The sequence below is a fragment of the Pelophylax lessonae genome (genome assembly GCF_965119305.1).
Source record: "Pelophylax lessonae genome assembly, chromosome: 4".
NCBI classification, from domain to species: domain Eukaryota; kingdom Metazoa; phylum Chordata; class Amphibia; order Anura; family Ranidae; genus Pelophylax; species Pelophylax lessonae.
In genome coordinates, this window is record NC_138771.1 from 37,525,963 (window position 1) to 37,539,584 (window position 13,622).

The window sequence follows — 13,622 nt, forward strand, 5'->3', positions numbered from 1 at the left end:
AAGCGTTGCGCAAATTGACAGCACTATATAAGTACCTGTAATAAATAAATTATGTTTTAAGGATAATTTCTTTTTTTTTTTCTGCTCACAGGAACAACAGTGTTATCCTTGCTGATGAGATGGGCTTAGGAAAGACTATTCAGACCATTTCCTTCCTCTCATACCTCTTTCACCAGCATCTTCTTTATGGCCCATTTCTGTTGGTGGTGCCATTATCTACGTTGACTTCCTGGCAACGAGAATTTGAGATATGGGCTCCAGAAATTAATGTGGTGGTTTATATAGGAGATCTTGGGAGTAGAAACACGGTGAGTTATGTGCAGAATCATTACTACCCAGGAAAGAGCTCTTCATCACACCTGTACAGATTCACTAATCTACAAATGAACCTTCCTTCCTTTTAGATACGAGAGTATGAATGGGTTCATCAGCAGAGCAAGAAAATGAAATTTAATGCACTACTGACAACCTATGAAATTTTACTGAAGGACAAGGTAGGTGACTCAGCTGTGTGTGTCATTGCCTTAGGCTGGACATAGCTAGCTTAGTAAAGTGATTCCTGGGCCATGTCCCATCTGTTAGAGGATGATAATGATGTCCTGTGGATGCATAGAATATCTAAAGGTTTGCTTAACCACTTTACCACCGGAGGATTTTGCTGTCTTATGTCCAGGCCACTTTTTGCGATTCGGCACTGTGTGATTTTAACTGACAATTGCGCGGTCGTGCAACCCCGTACCGAAAAGAAATTTACCCACAAACAGAGCTTTCTTTTGGTTGTATTTGATCACCTGTGTGATTTTTACTTTTTGCGCTATAAACAAAAAAAGAGCATAAATTTTGAAAAAATAACAATATTTTTCACATTTTTTTATATGAAATTCCCCCCCAAAAAAATGTAAAAATCTAAATTTTTTTAAATTTTTGGCCAATTTGTTTTCTGCTGCCTATGTTTGGTAAAAAAAATCATAATAAGCGTATTTTGATTGGTTTGCGCAAAAGTTATTGCGTTTACTAACTAAGGGAAAGATTTCTGTCATTTTTGGTGTTTTTTTTTTTTAACGAGTAATGGCAGCGATCTGCGATTTTATTTTTTTTTTTTGCGGGACTGCGACATTGCGGCGGACAGATCGGACCCTTGACTGACATTTTTGACACTTTTGGGGGTACCAGTGACATTTCTACAGTATCAGTGCTATATATATGCACTGTTACTGTAAAAAATGACACTGGCAGGGAAGGGGTTAATTTTATTGGAGAGGGAGGGGTTAATGTATGCCTGGTGCTTACTGATGTGTGGGGGGAGGTGACTGAGTGACACAGGGACAGATCACATGTTCAGCTATGCTGAATCTTGCAATCTGTCACTGTTTGTCACTTAAGAGATCCGCCCGCTTTGTTTACACAAGCGGGCGGATCTCCAGACTCGATTCCCCGATGATCGGGGAAGAGCGGCGGTGATCACCGCCGCTCCTCCCCTGGCCCGACTCCCGCTGTGACCGAAAACAGCGGGAGCGAGCCTCTGGCGGCGCGCGAGCGCCGCCCACAAGGGGAGGAGTCCAGCGACGTAGGTCTACGTCGCTGGACGGGAACGAGCCACTTTGCCGCAGTACAGTCAACGTGACTGGTCCGCAAGTGGTTAAAGATGAACTGCATCTTTCAAAACACTTTAAATAATAAAGCTGGCCCATACAAACTATGTCTCTCACTAACCTTTAAGGCTGCTGGATGTGCCCTATAAACTGTATGTAGCTGCGGCTACATACAGTATACCGCACTGTGTTCCGGGTTCGAGCTGAGACTTCATGTCTCATACCTGGAACGTAGATCAGTCTACAGCAGCGGCACTCAGCCACTCAGAGGAAGCTTTGTATTCTATGCATGATTACAAAGCTTCCTCTGATTGGCTGAGTCAGAGGTTGCGCTGTCATCAGCCCCGACTCTCTGACTCCACCAATCAGAGGAAGCTTTGTATTCATTAATAGAATACATAAAAAAAAAAAAACAATGCAGTAGAGTCCTACAAGGTTAGAACTACCCGCCCATATGAAGAGGTGAGAAGCAGCTCTACTAATATAAACAGTAAAAAAACACTCAACTCAAGGATGGATGTTGCTCAACCCCTACCGAACTATTCAAGTATACATACACAAGGAAATCTATGTCCCATGATGGGTCTTCATGCCTTCAAAAAAGGTTGGGGACATGAAAAAATAGGGAGAGAGCAAGTGAGACAATGAGGATAATGGATGTAATGCTGCCCCCATTCACATAGAAGTTGACCTTTATTGCAAAAAATTTTAAAAGACATATATCCCATGACATGACGAACTTAAAACAAAAAATCCAAGCCACACCTGCTCCTATTCATGGGCACATTGATTTTCTGATATCACCTCAGAAACCCCATGAGCTGGTTATTCAACATTGATAATGCATTCATATATCATACCTCTCTTTATAAAGGATGGCCACCCCTGTAGTATATACAAGTATGTATGGGTAAAGGGGAATATATGATATAGATTTCCTTGTGTATATATACTTGAACAGTTGATAGGAATTGAGCAACATCCATCCTGGTGTTGAGTGCTCTTTACTATTAGTAGAATACAGTACATCGCTTGAGCTTGAGCGCCACTGTCGACTGATCTGTGTCCCAGGTATGAGATAGGAAGTCTCGGCTCGCACCCAAAACCCAGTGCAATATGTTGTATGTAGCCGCAGCTACATACAGTTTATACCATGCATCCAGCGGCCTTGCATGTTAATAAGGGGCGCAGTTCAGTTGGGCCAGCTTGCAAAGTGTTTTTAAAGATGGCGTTCTTCTTTAAAGTATAACTAAAAGCAAAACTTTCTCTTTTGTTCATTGACAGACACAGGTCCTGATCTTCAAAACCATTGGGTTATACTTCCCCTACAGGAGTAGGACAGTAGGCAGAAAAAGAAACTGGCTATGCCTATGGGCAGTCCCAGGAGATATACTCCCTCTTTCTTCTATAGGTACTCATTTTCTTTCTGCTTGGTCAGGCGTAAGGACCTAGTTCCTTGCTGGGATCTCTAGTCCTGGCAATTCTTTCTTTTTAAGTAGATATTTTTCTCCCGTTTTTTTTCCTGTGAGATCTACAATCAACTGCCGGACTGGGCGACAGGCTTGGATAATCTAGATCTAGTGGTCACCCCAGTCTGGCCAGTGAGCGCGCGCACGCAGACCTCAGCTCCGCACTAGGGCGGCCGCAACATAGCCCCACCGGACGGGGGCTGGCCTGCAAAATAAACGGCTCACGAGGTCGCATACGTTCGGGTCTCGGCCCGAGTCACAGCATTCCTCCTGGGCGACCGCTCCCCCATTTTGATGGAGAAGAGGTTCTGTCTGGAGTTGTGCCCGCCTGGTTCCTGGTATAGTAAGTATCTATCTCCCCTCTACCCCTGGAGGGTTTTGAGGTGGACGTGGGCCCCTCCTTTCAATGGTCAGACCCCCAGGTTCTCCTTCCTGTCAGGCGTCCCCCCATCCTACCCCTCCTCCATTAATGCTGGGGCTGTGTGGGTGGTGTGGTCCACATTCTGGAGTGGGGGCAGGGCGCTATACTTCCAATAGAGGCGGGGGGGGGGTGCGCCGCCGGCGACCGGGCGGTCGACCATGCGGAGCGGTGGGGTTATACCTGGTGGGGGCTCCTGCCAGGGCCCCCGTCCTGCCTGGGTCTGTCCTTGAGGCCTAGGGATCCCTCCTGGTCCCTGGGAGCTTCGTGGTGCCACCATTTTGCGGTAGCCTGTGTGCTCTATGCACGGAGTGGTTTGCCTTTGACAATAGCGGCGGCCATGACAGTGGAGGCCTGTGGGCAGCGATTTTGGCGGTGGGAGCCCTTCCTCATCCCCTGGTGCTGACTCCTGGATCTTTTTACTTCCTGATCGCTGCACGAGGAGTGCAGATTATCCTGGTGGCTGCAGTTGCCTGTTTCTGCTGGGTGGTGAGTCTGGTGGGGCTCCTCTCCCTCTCTGCTGATTATCGCTTGGTGCTTTGTGCCTGGCGACCGGGTGGTGCTGCAAGTGCAGTGGGGGTTGTCCCTTTGCAGTGTTTTACACTTTTTGTGGGGTCCCCCTGGTGACTCATGGAGTCTTTGGAGCACATCTCCCCACCTGATTCCCTCTCTGAGGCTGCGGGGCCCTCTGGATCCCAACCATCCATCGATGCACTGACGGCGGTCCTGGAGTCCTTTGTGTCCCGGGTGGAGGTGGCTTTCAGCAGACAGGCTAGCAAAAAGCACCCCCTCGCCTTCCCCTGCCTCATCTGTCTCATCAGATCCTCAATCTGATTCAGCCACCGCGGACGTGGGGTCTCCCTGCTGGGTCTGCGACCATGTGCCCGGAATCCTCAGATAGTGAAGATAATTCCTCCACATCTGCAACCGCGCACGAAAAGGTGCTGGTGGAAGCACTGAATGTATTTGTGCATGAGACTTTAAAGATGGAGGCTGCAGCTGCCGCTGCAATGGAGGCACAGGTTCCCTTTAGCACTCACAAGCCATCCAGAGCGGCAAAGGTGTTTCCTTTCCCTGCCTATTTTGACAGAATTGTCGCTAAAGAGTGGGGACGACCAAAGCGTCCCCTTGGGGGTCCCTAAGCGCTACCCATACCCTTATGAGGAGTCCCTCATTAAGAAGTGGACCCTCCAGTTTCCAGATTGAACAAAGGCAACCATGATTCCGGTTGAAGAGTCCCCGGCCTTTAAGGATCCGGCTGACAGGAAGGCAGAGGCTGTGGTCCGCAATATGTACACTTTGACTGGTTCGGCACTGAGGCCGGTATTCACCATTGCCCTGGTGTCACAAACTCTGACTGAGTGGGCTAAGCTTTTAAGCTGTGACTGGAGGGAGAACCGCTCCCCCCTGCCTTTGCTGAGCTGGCGGACCAGCTGGTCCAGGGACTGCAGTATATCTGTGATGCCTCTTTGGATGTGGCTCCAGTAGTGCCTCAGGTCTCTGTTTTGGCAGTGGTCCTTCTGGGTGTCTTTAGGCTTAAATGCTGGTTTGCGGACCAGACTTCTAAAAAGGCCTGGACTGATCACCCCTTTCAAAGAGATTGCCTGTTTGGAGCTACCCTGGATGACATCATTAAAGGTCACTCAGAGGGAAAGCCGAGAGCCGGCTTCTCCTCACCTGTGGACAAGGCTCCTTCAGCATGAAGGTGCGTCCCCACCCGTATCGGGGGTGGGGGGACGTATTTGCTGGTTTCCAGACCTGTGGACTTCCCTGGTACAAGACAAGTGGGTCCACAAAGTAATTTCGGTCCAGCTACAAGATCGAGTTCTGCTCTGGTCCTTAGCAAGGTTCTTTCCTTTCAACTTACGCATTTCCCCAGACCACTTACAGGGTCTGTTTGGGGCAGTATAAGACCTGTTACTTTAAGGGGTGATTGTCCTGGTTCCGACTTTGGAAAGTTTTTAGGGTTTTTACTCAAACCCATTTACAGTTCCCAGGAAGGAAGGCAAGGTGCGTCAAATCCTGGACCTCCACATCAAGGATGCTTACCTTCACATTCCAATATGTGCCAATTACCATCGCTTCCTCCGCTTTGGCATGGGAGAGGAGCATTATTAGTTTGTGGTGTTACCCTTTGGTCTCGCCTCTGCTCCTAGGGTCTTCACAAAAGTGTTAGCCCTGGTGCTAGCCTTTTTAGGCCAATGGGGGATCGTGGTACTGGGCTACTTGGATGACCTCCTTCTGTGAGAGGACTCTCCTGCTGCTCTGGTGTAAAACCTGGGAATCACCATACAAACGCTACAGGAGTTCGGCTGGATTCTGAATTTTCAGAAGTCTGCTTGGGTTCCGTCCATAAAGCTGGACTATCTGGGTCTGACTTTGGACTCGGCCTGAGCCAGAGTGCTCCTTCCTCTGGACAAACTCAGAAATTGCAGTCTGAAATTTGTCTCCTACTGTCCAGCGGATGGTCATCCCTCCAGACTTGCATGCTGGTGTTGGGCCACATGGTGTCTACCTTCGAGGCGGTTCCGTTTGCACAGTTCCATACGAGGTCCCTGCAAAGGGAGATTCTGGCCAAATGGGACAAGACTCCACAGTCTCTGTACAATCAGATCCGGCTGAGTCGGGGAGCGAAGGAGTCCCTGATATGGTGGCTTCGTTCTCCGGCGCTTCAGCTGGGCAAATTCTTTCTCCCCTTGTATTGGACACTGGTCACCAAGGATGCCAGCCTGTCCAGCTGGGGAGACGTCCTTGGCAAAAATTCTGCTCAGGGGCTCTGGATACTGGAAAACCAATGTCTTGGACCTCTGAGTGATCAGACTGAACCATTGAATGGATCGTATTCAGGGGTGTCCAGTGCGCATTCAACCGGACAATGCCACGGCTGTGGCTTATGGCAATCACCAGGGGGGGTACAAGAATTGTCCTGGCGGCTCTGGAAGCGGCCAGCATTCTAAGGTCGGCAGAATGGTTTGTTCCAGCCCTCTCCACCTCTACGCAGGATTGAGACAGAAGTGATTCTGGCCATCTTAGTGGCTCCGGACTGGCCTCACGGGGCATGGTATGCCGATCTGGTGTGGCTGGTCGCCGATGTTCTTTGGAAGCTTCCTCTCAGGGAGGATCTGCTGTTCAAGAACCAATCTTCCATCCTGCTTTACAGTCGCTGGCTTTGACATCTTGGCTGTTGAACGCCAGGTATTGATGGATGGAGGTTCAGAGGCGGTGATTCCGAAGCTAGGAAATCCACTTTTTGGAAGATCTACCACCATACGTGGAAGTCGTACGTTGCTTGTTGTGAGTCTCTTGAGGTTCCTCACTCTCTTTCTTAGCGGCTCAGATTTTGTCCTTCAACTGGGAGTTGAGCAGAAACTGACCTTGAGTACTATCAAGAATCAGGTGTCAACCTTAGCAGTCTTTTTTTCAACGGGCTTTGGCCACATACTCCCTGGTGTGTACTGTTTTTTAGGGAGTTAGGCATTTGGTCCCCCCAGTGCGGTCTCCGTTGCCACCTTGGAACCTCAGTTTGGTGCTCTCAGTCCTCCAGAAGCCTCCTTTTGAGAATCTGCAGGAGATTCCCCTGCTTACGCTGTCCCAGAAGGTGGCCTTCTTGGTGGCTATCACCTCTGCGCGCAGGGTGTCTGAGTCCTGCCGTTCACCTTACTTGGTGGTTCACAGAGATAAGGTGGTTCTTCGTCCCTGTCCATCGTTCCTTCCAAATGTTGTCTCTAATTTTCATTTGAATGGAAACATTGTGTTGCCTTCCCTGTGTCCCAGGCCAGAACATCTGAAGGAAATTGCCTTGCATGCCTTAAATGTGGTCTGGGCAATTAGGTTGTACCTGGCAGCTACGGAGTCTTTTAGAAAGTCAGACTCACTATTTGTGCTCACGGATGGGCCTGTCCGCTTCCTCTGCGACCATTTCCACATGGATCAGACAGATGATGATCCAGGCCTATTCCATCAGGAGTCAGGTGCCTCCTTTCCCTGTCAAGGCACACTCTAATCGGGCGCTTAGTGCCTCCTGGGCCTTCCATCATCAGGCGTCAGTGATGCAGGTTTGCAAGGGGGCCACCTGGTCGTCTGCGCACACTTTCACAAAATTCTTTAAAGTGCAGGGGTTGGCATCTGTGGATGCTTCTTTTGGCCGCAAGGTTTTGCAGGCTGCTGTTTAGAGGACCTGATCCTCTTTGAGGTTGTATTGTTTTTTTCAGGTGGGCTCATGTTGTTTTGGTTGAGCTCCTGTTTTCTGGTTGCCTACTGTTTACTCTTTTTTGCTGTTCCCACCCCTCCTGTTTAACATTGCTTTTGGATGTCCCAATGGTTATGAAGATCAGGAGCTATGTCCATCAATGAACAAAGGAGAAAATTGGATTTTTGGCTTACTGTAAAATCTATTTCTCTAAAGTTCATTGATGGACACAGCCCCCACCCCCCTGTGGAGTTGTAATGCTTCTGACACTGCTTGTAACAAAACTGAGTACCTATAGCAGAGAGAGGGAATATATCCCCTTGGACTGCCCATAGACGTAGCCAGATTTTTTTTCTTTCAGCCTAGTGTCCTCCTGTAGGGGGCAGTATAACCCAATGGTTATGAAGATCAGGAGCTGTGTCCATCAATGAACATCCAACAGTAGAGATTAATTATAATGGCTGTTTGTTTTTATTGCTGTCTGTGCCCCCGTTAGGGAGATTTACCCTCTCTATTTGTCTTGTTTTTACCCTTATCATTGAAAGTGAAAGTAAAAGAAAATCCTAAATTTTGACTTGTGCCCAGAAAAGCAATATAGGGGAAATCTTCCAATGGGGACACTAGTTCTGATGGCCTGGGGGTCACCAAGGGATTTGTTTAACTTGCAGGTATTTCCTCTCACTTCCTGTTTTGGGTCAGGAACTTAATGTAAATCTCCCCAACGGGGCTCAGATAGTGGAAAATAAACCCAACAGGGGTTATAACCCTCCCTTACTCTATCCAAAAGGAAAAAAAGGTTTTGCCTATAGTTCTACTTTAGGACAGGCAAGTGACGTATGGCTTAGGATTTGTTGCAAGAACTGATAGCAAATATGAAAATAATTTTTGATACTTTGAGGAAAGTTCCTGGGCCAGCTTCCCTTCACTGATTAAAAAATATTACAATAGGTTTAGGGTGAGTAAATAGGCCCCTAATTTACATAGAATCAAGAACCTTGTGTGGAAGTCTTGCTCAGGGTATGCTTTTCACAAGCTACATCAAGAAGAAATCTCATCGAGCCATACTATCCATCTTTTCGCAGGCTGTGTTGAGCAGTATTAATTGGGTTTTTCTTGGAGTGGATGAAGCTCATCGGTTGAAGAATGATGATTCTTTGCTGTATAAAACCCTTATAGACTTCAAGTCCAACCACAGACTGCTGATCACTGGGACTCCTCTCCAGAATTCACTGAAGGAACTCTGGTCACTGCTACACTTCATTATGCCAGAAAAGTAAGATAATACTCGCTGATTCTGAAATCAAATTGGCACCAATCTTTGGCTTCGGAGGCCGGTGGGGTTCTCGGCTCTTTGTTTCCAGTTGCTTCTTTGCAGGAGCCAAGTACATATCTACTTTGCTGCACTATATCTTTCCGATCTCGGAAAACTAAGCAGCAGTGACCTGATTTTATAGAATTTTATTAAGTTGTATAAAAGATTGGTCTACCAAAAGGTGATATTCTTAATACAGTGTAAGGCCTCTTTCACACGGAGCGGACCGTATTGCGATCCACTCCGGCACTTTTCTTTTTTTTTTTACAGACAGGGATGACACTTGTGTCATCCGGTCCGTATGTCCGCATATCATCCCATCCGTTTGCGGATGATATACGGACATAATGTATGTCTATGGGATTGCGGATGTCAGCGGATGACACTGCTGACATCCGATTTTGCGTCCTTTCCGTTTTTTAAATGGAAGAAAAATAGGGTTCTGTTCTGTTCCAAAAAACGGAACAGAACTGAAAGGACGCAAATCGGATGTCAGCGGATGACCATCCGCTGACATCCGCAATCCATTGCCATGCATTATGTCCGTATATCATCCGCAAATGGATGGGGTGAAAAACGGACATACGGAACGTCCGTGTGAAAGAGGCCTAAGTGGAGTTTGGTTGCCTGAGCCTCCCAATGGCTTCACTTTCTCTTAGGGACTGTAGCAATAATATTTCCTTGCCATAGGCCTTGCTGTGATCTGCTCCATCTTGGAGTTTTGGGTGTCTGCCTACCTTCACATCTTCCCTCCTCCTGTTGTAGTTTCAGTATTATTTATTAAATGCCAAATCCACATGGGAGAGTAGGATACTCTCATAGCTGCCACAGTGGATGTTTAGACCTGGCAAGATCTCCGTATTAGAGTCTTCCAAGATTTACACCTCCAGCATGTGTTTGACACAGAAATACCAGGTCTTGTATTACATAACACATAGTGCCACGTTACAGAAAATTGTTGCCTGCTGGCACACAGAAAATCAGCACACCACAAGTATAAATTAAATGAGAAATGGCTTCAGCTTGGCTCTCCAACCGTGGAAGAACCCCCCCCAACGTGTTTCTTCCATGTGTGGCTTAATCGTAGAGGCAACCACAGCTGCATCAGAAGCCAAAAACGAGATGGCTGTCCAAACTGATCTGTTTACTGAGAAGGATTTTCCACATCACAGCGCCACCTGTATGACGGCTGATCTATACACAGGCGGTGTTGCCTATTAGTTCTTGAGCTGCTAAAAAATCCTGTACATGTGGCATGGGTGAAACACATGGAGGGGGAGTTCTTCCATGGGTGGAAAGTCAAGGAAAAAGCCATTTCTCATTTACTTTATACTTGCAAACAGGTTTTTTTGGCAACATTGGCCAAAGGACAATAAGGAAAAGAAGGGAACAGGAAGGCAAAGGGAAGTGGGGCACATAGGATTTCCATGGTACCATAGAAAAGCATGAACAATTGGATAAAATCCAAAAAAAAAAAATGTTTACAAAATAAAAAAAATTAGAACATTTCACAATTAATAGTACATTATACGTTCATTAATAATTGGTCAGTTCAAGAGGCTCAATTGCAGTAGTACAGTTTTACCCATGTTGTAATAATACAATATGTATTTGGGTTCTAGTCTACAGTTGGGCCACACTCGACGTTTCGTGGCCGAAGTGGCTTCTTCAGGAGTATAGGAACATGAAAGGACCAAAGTTCTGAAAGGACAAAAGATAAATAAGTCCACAATATACAACCAATGAAAAAATAAATACATTTCATTTGTTACACATCGTTTGATAGCTGTGGAGAATCACAAATGGTCACCTTTGGTAACAATACCACCAAGTATTGAATTCAGTAAGGGCGCCAATAATACTTTCCCCTGGGGGCGAATGCGGGAGTAGATACAGTTAGCCAATCTGATACAAAGATCATGATCATAATCATGTCGGGTGAGAAAGATATAGCCGCAGATGATCTAAATATACTCAGTACATACCACACTAGTATTGCAGATGGGAAACCTCCTAATATGTGGCTGTTGTAGGGAGATAGTCCAAATGCCCAATCAAAAATAGATATGTTGGAAACTGTCCCCCGAGACGAAATTAAAATCTATACAGATTTATAAAAAGAATGTATATTACTGAAAGCATGTTATCACTTGCAAAAGGCAACACGTTAGCTTCTACGTGTCAAAAAAGGAAAAGCCTTGCTAATTTATAAAAAGGGGGTGTATATTAACAAGGGCATATTGTAGCCCATGGGTGTCCAACCTTTTGGCTTCTCTGGGCCACATTGAGTGTAGAGAAATTTGCTCGGGCTGCATATAAAATATATACTATAGTTAAGGTATATAAGTGATGAAACACTGCCGCGCCCCCCCCCCCCCCCCAGCACTAATTTAACACAATTAGAGGATGATCCCTTCCGAGGCAGCTTCTGCCTACAGTTAGTTGGAAGCCGCTGTGGCCATGCCCCCGACCTGCCTTCCTTCGTCCCCAGCAAAAAAAAAAAAAAAATTGTCAGGGGGCAGTGGGCCGCATTGCCTGTGGTTCTGGGCCGCAGGTTGGACATGGCTGTTGTATCCTATATTAAATGGCGGGCGGATGTGAGCATGAGCCAAGTGTATCTGATCAAATAGAAAGACCTTTAATAGTTGGACACTGATGATAATGTTGTTGTACTTAATAACAATAGTGTCAATTTGCTGAAGAGATCAGTCATTTGGACATTGCTTGTAAGTTGTTTATGGTCCTTAAAACAGGCATACCCTACGGAAAACAATGGATATATATAAAAACTGGGTGTATGGATCACTATGCATGTATAAAGACATGCATCTGTTAGTAACACATTAGCCGCTAAATATAAAGTGTACTCCGTGTAATCGAATGCCTCGTTTCCACTGAGTGGGTCGGTTTGGTACGGGTACGCTAATTTGAGTATATAAAATAAATAACCGTGCTAAGCCAAAGAAAAAAGCAGCAGCTGTAGTGGGAGTCACTAAATAGAAAATGTATAGGAAGAGCTGCGCTAGATTGATAGTAGGCTAGAGTCACCCAGCATAAGCAAAGTATATTGTAGTATGGTAGTAGATGTATTATACCAACAATAGCAATATTAACTTGTATAGTAGTGTATGTATTATATCAAATGGCAATATAATCTCATACCTCACAGACAGATATATATATCACAAAATGTCCCAAGATCACATATCTACAGGCATAAGTGAATAAATAAATAAAGAATAAAGTCCATCAATAAAAGTCCATGTAGATTGAATGGGTGTCCAGTGAAAGAATGAAATACACACCACTTCCTACGTGCCTAATTCCACAAAGGTGCCACATGCAAAGAGCTCAAGTTAGGCTTACCAGAGCTCATTGGATTATGAGCATAACACACATATATCCACAAATGGGCCGACCAGTATCCACCATGTAGTACCGCACTGCCACTGTATTCCTGAGCAGATGACCCCGAGCTGGTAAAGGAGCCCCTCAGTGTTCCACGTCCCAATAAAGAGAAGGGAGCAATAGCGTAGTACGTACACACAGTTTTATTTGTAAAACGGTTAAAATCACTTACATCAAATGTTGAAAAAAAAACAAGCGCTTGTATGTCTCTCGCTGCCGCCCGACTTCCGGGTCGCGTCGTGGTGACGTCAGCACGCCTTCCCTACGCCGTTTCGTGAAGACGTGAGGTGTCACGAAACGGCGTAGGGAAGGCGTGCTGACATCACCACGACGCGACCCGGAAGTTGGGCGGCAGCGAGAGACATACAAGCGCTTGTTTTTTTTTCAACATTTGATGTAAGTGATTTTAACCGTTTTACAAATAAAACTGTGTGTACGTACTACGCTATTGCTCCCTTCTCTTTATTGGGACGTGGAACACTGAGGGGCTCCTTTACCAGCTCGGGGTCATCTGCTCAGGAATACAGTGGCAGTGCGGTACTACATGGTGGATACTGGTCGGCCCATTTGTGGATATATGTGTGTTATGCTCATAATCCAATGAGCTCTGGTAAGCCTAACTTGAGCTCTTTGCATGTGGCACCTTTGTGGAATTAGGCACGTAGGAAGTGGTGTGTATTTCATTCTTTCACTGGACACCCATTCAATCTACATGGACTTTTATTGATGGACTTTATTCTTTATTTATTTATTCACTTATGCCTGTAGATATGTGAACTTGGGACATTTTGTGATATATATATCTGTCTGTGAGGTATGAGATTATATTGCCATTTGATATAATACATACACTACTATATAAGTTAATATTGCTATTGTTGGTATAATACGCTAATTTGAGTGTTTCCATTATGAAAGTGGCCCATACAACCGGACCAAACCACACCATTCCTGGGCCTCCTTCAGATGTAGGGCCATAGGAAATGGTACGGTACGGTTAGGGTGGAGCTACTGCCGTCACACGATCGATTCCACTGATTGGCGGACGGGAAAACTTCAATGCTCACGTCAAACGAATGCGCAAAACGAACACCTCATTTGGTGTAAACCCGCATGGCCCCTGGTGGCCCGACTTGCAGTGGAAACGCTCACCTGAATAGACCGGACCATTCTAACCCTTCCAAACTGTACCGACCCAAACCGTTCCGCTCAGTGGAAAGGAGGCATAAGTGTC

At 46.2% G+C, this 13,622-nt stretch overlaps 1 protein-coding gene across 3 annotated transcripts in view; it reads left to right on the forward strand.

The window, feature by feature from the left end:
* CHD2 (chromodomain helicase DNA binding protein 2) overlaps nt 1–13,622 on the forward strand; it is a 160,600-nt gene that overhangs the window by 74,905 nt on the left and 72,073 nt on the right. For all 3 annotated transcript variants that reach the window (XM_082254680.1, XM_082254681.1, XM_082254682.1), the window contains exons 13-15: nt 92–308; nt 405–494; nt 8,751–8,941. In XM_082254680.1, coding sequence (XP_082110806.1) covers nt 92–308; nt 405–494; nt 8,751–8,941 — 498 coding nt within the window. The remainder of the gene's footprint in view (nt 1–91; nt 309–404; nt 495–8,750; nt 8,942–13,622) is intronic.